This window comes from Schistocerca americana, chromosome 2, assembly GCF_021461395.2.
Source record: "Schistocerca americana isolate TAMUIC-IGC-003095 chromosome 2, iqSchAmer2.1, whole genome shotgun sequence".
Lineage (NCBI taxonomy): Eukaryota > Metazoa > Arthropoda > Insecta > Orthoptera > Acrididae > Schistocerca > Schistocerca americana.
In genome coordinates, this window is record NC_060120.1 from 11,470,907 (window position 1) to 11,481,383 (window position 10,477).

The 10,477-nt window shown below is 44.0% G+C and overlaps 1 protein-coding gene across 1 annotated transcript in view; it reads right to left on the minus strand.

Annotated features, from left to right (window-relative positions):
* The window catches only part of LOC124595296 (androgen-dependent TFPI-regulating protein-like), a 227,848-nt gene extending 220,862 nt beyond the window's left edge, over positions 1-6,986 (minus strand). Inside the window, exon 1 of the mRNA XM_047133982.1 lies at positions 6,792-6,986. Within this exon, the coding sequence (XP_046989938.1) occupies positions 6,792-6,953 (162 nt within the window). The 5' untranslated portion in view covers positions 6,954-6,986. The remainder of the gene's footprint in view (positions 1-6,791) is intronic.
* Between the last annotated feature and the right edge of the window lie 3,491 nt (positions 6,987-10,477).

Sequence of the window (10,477 nt, forward strand, 5' to 3'; positions counted from 1 at the left end):
GTCGTGACGACCTTTTTCTTTGGCTGCAAGCGCCCGCTCTTCATTGACTTTCTCGATCACGGTGCCATAAACAACGCACAGTGATTCGTGGACACTTTGAAGCGCGCCAAGTCCAAACGTCCAGGAGTGTTGACAGAGCTACCATTCTGTTGCAGCATAATGCCCACCAACGTGTTGGCAAGGCTGTTTCGACTTTGCAGCAGAAATTTCGATGGCAAGCCCTTTCACGTCATCCATACAGTCCAGATCTCTCCCCAAGCGGTTTCCATATTTTTGCAGCGCTGGAGAAAGACATTCGTGCCCGCCGACTTTTTCGAAGAGGTGCACGCTTGGGTACAATCAAGATTCCATTGTGTAACCACTCTTTAGAGATTGGTTATACAGTAACGATATTAGATTAAATTATGTAATACGAAAAGGCCTAAGAGCCAAAAAACGGTAGTAGTACTTCGAAGTAATAGTTAGTTAAAATTTTACAAAGACTAGATATTCCAAACAGAGTAACCCAAAGTAGTACAAAGGGAATCCAAGGGAGACATAACAGAGCTGCGTTTTGTTTGGAATGTAATATATAATACACTGCGCAACATTGTTACGTCTTTTGTCTTCAGCGATGGCGGGTGTGTTCGCAGTTTTTCAGTCGGAATTTTGAGATTAGAGCCCCAATTAAATTGCATTCTTAGAACTGGATTAGACATTGAAGTGGTGGTGAATAGATTATTCTGGGATAAATTCAAAGACGCAGTCAATTAGAGGTGACTGGGTGTCCGAACATTGATATTCAGATGAATGGTGATTGTACGTGTTAAACGAAACGCTACGCTCGTATACTTACGATTATGAAGGAATTTATTGACAATATGCAAACTTTAATTTGAATTAGGACCTTATTCGCTGTATGCGAATTATTAGAGAGTATTGGGACCGAAAACAGTTTGTACTTTATCTCACTAGTATCTTTGCCGCTTGTTCCGCTAATAAACGAGAAGTGAAAAATAGTACCCGTTAGAAGATTAAACTCGTTCTGAACAGACATTGAAAGGATTCGAACCCATAATTAATATCGTGTCATGAGAATTCAGAAGCTTAGACATTGTAAGGCCCAGCGAAATATTTATAATTTATCGGACGTTTATGGGAAAGGACAGTTTCATGGGAAAGCATATCTCTGGTGATAGGTACACGGAGGAATGTAGTACTGATTGACTGTTACCATACCGAAACAATACACTCTGGGATCAACTCTCCTTTAATTGATTCCCCAGTGCCATCTCTAATTAATTTAAGAACTTAATTGTGTCAATAAAACAGAAATATACGACAAATTCCCAGTGTTTACTGAATTCCATAATCAGCTTGTACATAGACAATAATATCTGTGAGCATTCAAGGGTTATTGAAGGATGCTGATAAACCTTTTTACAAACAGATTTAATAGAATTCAACGAATTCATACAGACTGCTAAAGTAACTAAATCAAATCACTCAGGGAAACAAATTAGTAAAAATAGACTGGACCTCAATTGATATCTTACTCCAGAGTAATAAAAATAAAAACAAAACTGTCTTTGGATCCGTCGTGGTTGAAAGTGTATCAAATATCTCTGGAAAAAAGGGATCAATTTTCAGCTGCTAGTTCACACGACTAGATTCACAACGTGATTCAGAGTTGTTTTAAGGCCGACCAACAAGGCAGGGAATGGTTCTTAACTAGCCGGGACAATATATACACAAACTTTTGAGATCAGCTCCGCTGCCGGGCTGTGGGGGGGGGGGGGGGGGGGGGGGGGGAGGAAGGGGGGGGGGGGGCGGAACGGCGAATCGATATCTGTGGAGTTGCGACGACGGTGTGTGTGCGGGCATAATAGGCAACCGCAAATTATGAAGACAGTGACCGTCTTTGCTGACAGCGGGATAAATGTATTAACAATTACGGAGACTACTGTTGCAATAATAAGCAGTTTACTTTCTTTTTCCGTCTGTCTCGTTTTCATTAGACCGTCCCATACAACTATCCTGTTAGAAGGTCTCGTCTGAATTACACTTTTAATTCACACATTTCAGACGCAGCGAACTGCAAAAATCGGGATGTATAGTGTATCGGTACACATTTACACGTTACAGAAACGAGTACATACGGGAATCATACTAGTGATTTCGTTAGCACTTGTACACTGAAAATCTTGTAATGAAAGAAACGACGTGTCCTTCGGAATCACCAGTTAAAGCGTTATCGATCGAATGTGGTCAACATCTGCTAAGGAATTGGAGCGGGTGATTTTGTGAAGAATGCTATAAGCTCCAATTGAGAACCGTTCAGAGGTTGTACAGATTCATTCTCAGCAGTTAGCAACCTATATAGTTTCTGGATTGTGGTCCGCCTGATACGCAAACAACTATTCTTTTTAATGTTCAGATATGTTTAGCACAAGCGGTGTGCTTTCAGGTGTTCAGCCGAGTCGTTGATTCATTTTGTGCACAATATTTTGACGACCGACGTAGTCTTCTGCAGGTGCTGCGACCTGTATAGTTAAGCGTACTCGCTTCCTGGTAGCATGGCTTCCAATGTGTTGCGCTCCCCTCAAGAAATATAAAATGTACTCCTTACAACGTTGAAGACGATGTAGGTCCCCGAAAGTCGACTGTGTACCGCATTCCATGCGAATGGGTTATGGCTCACGTGGGGCAGGCTATAACGACAGTCGAGAAGAGGTGCAAGGAAAATCAGCGACACATCCCATCAAATGACCAAGAAAATCAGTTGCCGCCGAGCACAGCCTGGAATGTGATCATGAAATGAAACACTACGAGACCAACATCGTGGTGTCATTGCAATATTTCTGGGACAGAACAGTTACCAACAATATCGACATAAAGGTGCGGGAAAACTTAATAAACCGAATCTGTGATTTCAATTTAAGGAATGCTTAGGGATTGGTAGCCAATTAATTAAAATATCGCTGGCCATCTCATCCAACAGAGTTGAAAAATCAGTGCAGGCTCAGAAAAGCAAATGAGTGTCAGAGGACGAAGCTGGCACCGGGAGCCAAACGCGACCACAAGTAGAGGCGGCCCACCAACAATTACAGTCTGGCTGGAGTCCAGGCAACAAGTACGCGTGACCAAACAGCTCGCAGCGTCTAAATAATATTACTGGGTAGGAAATCGAATTATTATCAACACAATACAGTCAACAATTCAGTTGTATACCTGAAAGGACACTGTTTATCAATCGTGCCAGAAGATCATGTGTTTCGGCATGTTAGTGCCATCATCAGTGAATTTTTTTATTCATGTCTTATGCTCTAGAATGTTACGTTACGCAGAGCTTTCTTTACACTATTATTATACTCGTCATATTTTCGCGGTACCTGTCCTTGTCTTCTTGCTCATCTGTTGTAGAAATACACACACAAACGCGGTGTACGCTTTTATCGAATCACATTTGCAAGTTAAAATTTTGAATTTCAGAAAACACCATGTTTGTAGGTGCTGTGCTGTCATTCCCTGCTGACGTCAGCAGGGACATAATACAGTTGCATAATAATGTAGACTAATGTCCTGCAGAACATAACATTGTTGTTTGAATTTTAGCTGGACATGAATTCCCATTATTTAGTTTGCAAACACGGTTGCTATTAGAGGTTAGAAACCAAACTATGATTGTTCTTTAATCGATGTCAAAAATCGTCCATCGTAATATAGAGTGGGCTGCATATTAGGTGGGATTTGCTTGTCTCTTATTCCACGTCCCCAAGAGAGACTCCTCGTCTTAGGAGTGTGCAGAAGAAAGCGTTCGAAAGACTGAAGAATATATGAAAACTGGTAATGGAAAACGTTCTAACTGCCACTTTTTTTCAAAAAAACGTGTTTTCATTGCTATCGTGTTCTCGGTACTCTGTGGCATGTCCCTAGACTTGTTCAGGTGCCACACCACGGAGAAAGTCTTTCAAATACGCGTTAGTAAATGGCGCATGTTCTTCGTGCCAAGCTGTGCTTCTCTCTGAAGTTTCAAAACCCTCAAAGATATGACAAGTGGTTTTCTTGATTACAATTCTTTTAGTAGAGAACGTAATGCTGTATTTCTGCACTTGTATTGTATAAAACATAATAGCTCAGCATTGATGGCAGTTGGAGCAAAAACTTACTTACTGCTGTTTTGTGGCTCTGTACTTCGTACGACACTTGTATGTAGAAAACAGCAACCAGCCCCTGTTTGTGCTATTTATTTACACAAATAGCAGTTACGAACCGACAGGTTCATCTTCAACCGGCTATCGACGTTTGCGTTTCATTTGTTGCTGTTTAGATTAGTTGCAGAAAAAACTGCCAACAAGTAATGCAAACAACAATAAATGTAATACTGTGAGCAGCCAGTTGAAGATGAACCTGTCGTTTCGTAATCGCTAACGGTGTTCTTTAGGTAAATAAATAACGTTATTAACAGTGGATAGTTGCTGTTTTCTTCGAATGATACAACAAATTTACTGTTACCAGTCGCTGTTTATTTGTATCGAAAGCGCCTTTCAAAGGCTTAACCTTCCGTCATCGAGTAGATGAAGTAGTGTTAACAAGACATGTGTGTTTTGTGTTATGACTTTGGGGTAACCTGTGGAACTTGGCTCTGAGCACTATGGGACTTAACATCTATGGTCATCAGTCCCCTAGAACTTAGAACTACTTGAATCTAACTAACCTAAGGACATCACACAACACCCAGTCATCACGAGACAGAGAAAATCCCTGACCCCGCCGGGAATCGAACCCGGGAACCCGGGCGTGGGAAGCGAGAACGCTACCGCACGACCACGAGCTGCGGACCCTGTGGAACTGCCTGGTGAAGAAGCAACATGGCTCTGCGGAGATCTTCGACTGAAAAGTAAACGTAAATGTAAATGTGACGAGCGGTTCTAGGCGCTACAGTGTGGATCCGCGCGACCGCTACGGTCGCAGGTTCGAATCCTGCCTTGGGCATGGATCTGTATGATGTCTTTAGGATACCTAGGTGTAAGTAGTTGTAAGTTCTATGGGACTGATGACCTCAGATGTTGAGTCCCATAGTGCTCAGAGCCATTTTTTTTTTTTTTTTTTTTTTTTTGTAAATGTGAAAAGAAACCAAATAGAATACTTTTCTCTCATTCTCGCAGGCCTTTTATACTCTCTCAGAATCGCAGCCAAAATTGTTATCTACTTTGCCGCAGTTGGCAACATAATTACTCCACTTGATGTTTCCAGCTTGCCACCTGATTACATAAACGAATGCCAAATTTAAACTGTGTAAACTTTATGATAAGGATTTATATACCACCTGAAGTATTCACTCTAACGCAGGTATTCATCAACTCAACCAAAGATCTCCACAATGCTGAAATAATGGTGTTGTTTGTACGTTGAAATAGTTTCTGTTTTTGCTGTATGTTCTTTGCACCTAATAGTTTCCAGACACCATTTTTGTTTACAAAACGTGACAGTTTATATGTGATGTTTTAGGACGGAGAACGAAGGTATTCAGTTTTTGTTGTTTTATTTAAAAAATTTCGTCCACGTTTAGTTTTTAACGATCTGAAACAGGGTTTTGTTTCTTCATTAGTCAGTGCCACCTTTAGTATTAACACATAAATGCATTTGACGGTGGCGGTCTACGGCTTGGAAAGGCGTTGTGGATATAAATGAAGAGTGAGTGGTAACAGGAAATTTTTTTTATATCAATGGAAGTCGCTTTAGAGCCAAACCTAAAATGTTGGTGTTTGTTCGTGTTGAAAATTGCTGTCTTCTTCTTTGCAATAATCATCTTCTAAAAATTTTCTTATTGGCAGCTTCAACTTGTCAGGTTCCTGATATTTCATTTAGAATCTTGTTAATAAAGTATTTATTTTCTAACTTGTCTTATCAGTTTTGTGGTGATGCGGTGAGCAATATAAATCTGTGGTATCAGAGTACCTTATCAAGTTTTTGGATAGAAATCAGTTTCGTGCAGAAATACACAGATTTTTCATTCTCCTGAGAAATGTCAGATTTGGCAGTTATGAAGTTTTCCGTTTCTACCCTTTCTGTACCTTACAAAGTGTCATATTCTTGGAAATAATACTGATTCTGAAACATCCTGGTAGATTAAGACTGTGTGCCGCATCGAGAATCGAACTCGGGACCTTTGCCTTTCGCGGGCAAGTGCTCTGCCAACTGAGCTACCCAAGCACGACTCACAATCCCTCCTCACAGCTTTACTTCCGCCATTACATAGTCTCATACCTTACAAACTTCACAGAAGCTCTGTTGCGAAACGAACAGAACTATCACGCCTAGAAGAAAGGATTTTGTGGAGGCATGGCTTTGCCACAGCCTGAGGAATGTTCCTAGAGTTAAATTTTTGCAGCGGAGTGGGCACTGATACGAAACATCCTGGCAGTCTAAAACTGTGTGCTGCACCGAGACTCGAACTCTGGACCTTTGCCTTACGCGGGCAAGTGCCCTATCAACTGAGTTTCGCAGGAGAACTTGTGTGAAGTTTGGAAGGTAGGAGACGAGGCAGTGGCGGAAGTAAAGGTGTGAGGAGGGGTGCTTGGGTAGCTCAGTTGCTAGAGTACTTGCCCGTGAAAGGCAAAAGTCCCTAGTTCAAGTCTCAGTGCCGCTCACTGTTTGAATCTGCCACAAACTTTCATATCAGCGCACACTCCGCTGCAGAGTGAAAATTTCATTCTGGGAACACTGATTCCCCTTGTCATTCAGACGATGGCGGTTTATGTAGATGCGTCGTAAGTGACTCTCGGAATGTGAACGTAAATGGGTGGTACCTGGTTCCAGACAGTGGTGAAGTCGAGCCCGTAGCAGAACATGATGGTGTGCATGTGCTCGGTGACCCTGAGGAGCCGCCTGACGGTGTGGAAGACGCAGAAGTCCAGCCACAGGTAGTAGGCGGCCTGGGAGGCGTGCAGCGCGAGCCCGGGGTCTCGCATGGCGCAGCTCGGCTCGGCTCGGCTCGGCTCTGCGTGGCCTCCAGACACACGGTCGGCGTCGGCACTGCCGGACACGGAGTGGCTTCGCCCACGTAGCCGCCCGTCGCCGCGTGCGACGCGCTGCGGCGCCGCGTGGTGGGGCGAGGTTTTCGGCTCTGCGCGCCTCTCACCGCTCTGTGCAGCCGAGGTGCTGACCGCTTCAGAACGTACCTGTCGGGGTTATCGCGTCCGTAGTTGACGCCACGATGGGAAAGCTAATGTCGCCACGCCCGACTCGTGGGTGGTTCTCGTTTTATTCATCAATCCTGAAGCTGGGCTGATGTACACTACTGGCCATTAAAATTGCTACACCAAGAAGAAATTCAGATGATAAACGGGTATTCATTGGACAAATATATTATACTAGACCTGACATGTGATTACATTTTCACGTCATTTGGGTGCATAGATTCTGACATCTGTATATTGAGCAAGCAGTGAAGGAAACAAAAGAAAAATTTCGAGTAGGTATTAAAATCCATGGAGAAGAAATAAAAACTTTGAGGTTCGCCGATGACATTGTAATTCTGTCAGAGACAGCAAAGGACTTGGAAGAGCAGTTGAACGGAATGGACAGTGTCTTGAAAGGAGGATATAAGATGAACATCAACAAAAGCAAAACGAGGATAATGGAAGTAGTCGAATTAAGTCGGGTGATGCCGAGGGAATTAGATTAGGAAGTGAGACACTTAAAGTAGTAAAGGAGGTTTGCTATTTGGGGAGCAAAATAACTGATGATGGTCGAAGTAGAGAGGATATAAAATGTAGACTGCCAATGGCAAGGAAAGCGTTTCTGAAGAAGAGAAATTTGTTAACATCGAGTATAGATTTAAATGTCAGGAAGTCGTTTCTGAAAGTATTTCTATGGAGTGTAGCCATGTATGGAAGTGAAACATGGACGATAAATAGTTTGGACTAGAATAGAACCTTTTGAAATGTGGTGCTACAGGAGAATGCTGAAGGTTAGATGGGTAGATCACATAACTAATGAGGAGGTACTGAATAGGATTGGGGAGAAGAGAGGTTTGTGGCACAACTTGACAAAAAGAAGGGACCGGTTAGTAGGACATGTTCTGAGGCATCAAGGGATCACAAATTTAGTATTGGAGGGCAGCGTGGAGGGTACAAATCGTAGAGGTAGACCAAGAGATGAATACACTAAACACATTCAGAAGGATGTAGCTTGGAATAGTTACTGGGAGATGAAGAAGCTTGCACAGGATAGAGTAGAATGGAGAGCTGCATCTAACCAGTCTCAGGACTGAAGACCACAACAACAACAAGAAACAAGATCCTGTGAAATCAGTACCCAGAACAACCACCTCTGGCCGTAATAACGGCCTTCATACACCTGGGCATTGAGTCAAACAGAGCTTGGATGGCGTTTACAGGCACACCTACCCATGCAGCTTCAACACCATACCACAGTTCATCAAGAGTAGTGACTGGCGTATTGTGACGAGCCAGTTCCTCGACCACCGTTGACCACACGTTTTCAATTGGTGAGAGATCTGGAGAATGTGCTGGCCAGGGCAGCAGTAGAACATTTTCTGTATCCAGAAAGCCCGTTCAAGGCCTTCAACATGCGGTCGTGCATTACCCTGCTGAAATGTAGGGTTTCGCAGGGATCGAATGAAGGGTAGAGCCACGGGTCGTAATACATCTGAAATGTAACGTCCACTGTTCAAAGCGCCGGCAACGCGAACAAGAGTTGACCGAGACGTGAAACCAATGTCACCCCAAACCATCATGCCGGGTGATACGCTTCCGATGTGCGTTCACCGCGATGTCGCCAAAAACGGTTGCGACCATCATGATGCTGTAAACAGAACCTGGATTCATCCGAAAAAATGACGTTTTGCCATTCGTGCACCCATGTTCGTCGTCGAGTACACCATCGCTGGCACTCCTGCCTGTGATACAACGTCAAGGGTAACCGCAGCCTCGGTCTCCGAGCTGATAGTCCATGCTGCTGCAAACGTCGTCGAACCGTTCGTGCAGATGGTTGTTGTCTTGCAAACGTCCCCATTTGTTGACTCAGGGATCGAGGCGTTGCTGCACGATCCGTTACAGCCATGCGGATAAGATGCCTGTCATCTCGAATGCTAGTGATACGAGGCCGTTGGGATCCAGCACGGCGTTCCGCATTACCCTCCTGAACCAACCGATTCCATATTCTGCTAACAGTCATTTGATCTCGACCGACGCGAGCAGCAATGTCACGATACGATAAACCGCAATCGCGATAGGCTACAATCCGACCTTTATTAAAGTCGGAAACGTGATGGTACGCATTTCTCCTCCTTACACGAGGCATCACAACAACGTTTCACCAGGCAACGCCGGTCAACTGCTGTTTGTGTATGAGAAATCGGTTGGAAACTTTCCTCATGTCAGCACGTCGTAGGTGTCACCACCGGCGCCAACCTTGAATGAATGCCCTGAAAAGCTAATCATTTGCATATCACAGCATCTTCTTCCTGGCGGTTAAATTTCGCGTCTGTAGCACGTCATCTTCGTGGTGCAGCAATTTTAATGGCCAGTAGTGTAGTTAACTTACCTGTCGCTTCCCAACTGCCAGTTCATTTCAGCATCAGTGTTGAATTCTACACTGCTGCTCATTGGAAATGAAACACCAAGAAGGATACAAATAAAAATATTAACTTACACTGAAGGGCCGAAGAAACTGTTACACCTGCCTAATACAGTGAACGACCCACGCTAGCACTCAGAAGTGCCGCAACACGATGTGGCATGGACTCGACTAATGTCTGAAGAAGTGCTGGCAGGAATTGACACCCTGACCCTGCAGGGCTGTCTATAAATACGTAAGAGTAAGAGGGGGTGGAGATCTCTTCTGGACAGCACTTCGCAAGGCATCCCTGATTTGCTCAATAATCTTCATGTCTGGGGAGTTTGGAGGCCAACGGAAGTGTTAAAAAGCTCAGAAGAATATTCCTGGAGCCACTCTGTAGCAATTCTGGATGTATGGGGTGTCACATTTTCCCAAGTCCGTCGGAATGCTCAATGGACATGAATGGATGCAGGTGATCAGGCAGGATGCTTAAATACGTGTCACCCGTCAGAGTCGTATCTAGACGCATCAGGGGTCCCATTTCACTCGAACTGCACACGCTCCACACCATTACAAAGGTTCCTCCAGCTTGAGCAGTCCTCTGCTGACGTGCAGAGTACATGGATTCATGAGGTTGTCTCCATACCCACACACGTCCACGTCCATCTGCTCGATACAATTTGAAACGAGACTCTTCCGAGCACGCAACATGTTTCCAGTCATCGACAGACCAATGTTGGTGTTGACGGGCCTAGACGAGACGTAAATTTTTGTGTCGTGCAGTAATTAATGGTGCACGAATGGGCCTTCGGCTCCGGAAGAGCTTATCGATGATGTTTTGTTGAATGATTCGCGTGCTGACACTTGTTGATGGCCCAGCATTAAAATCTTCAGCAATTTGCGGAAGTGT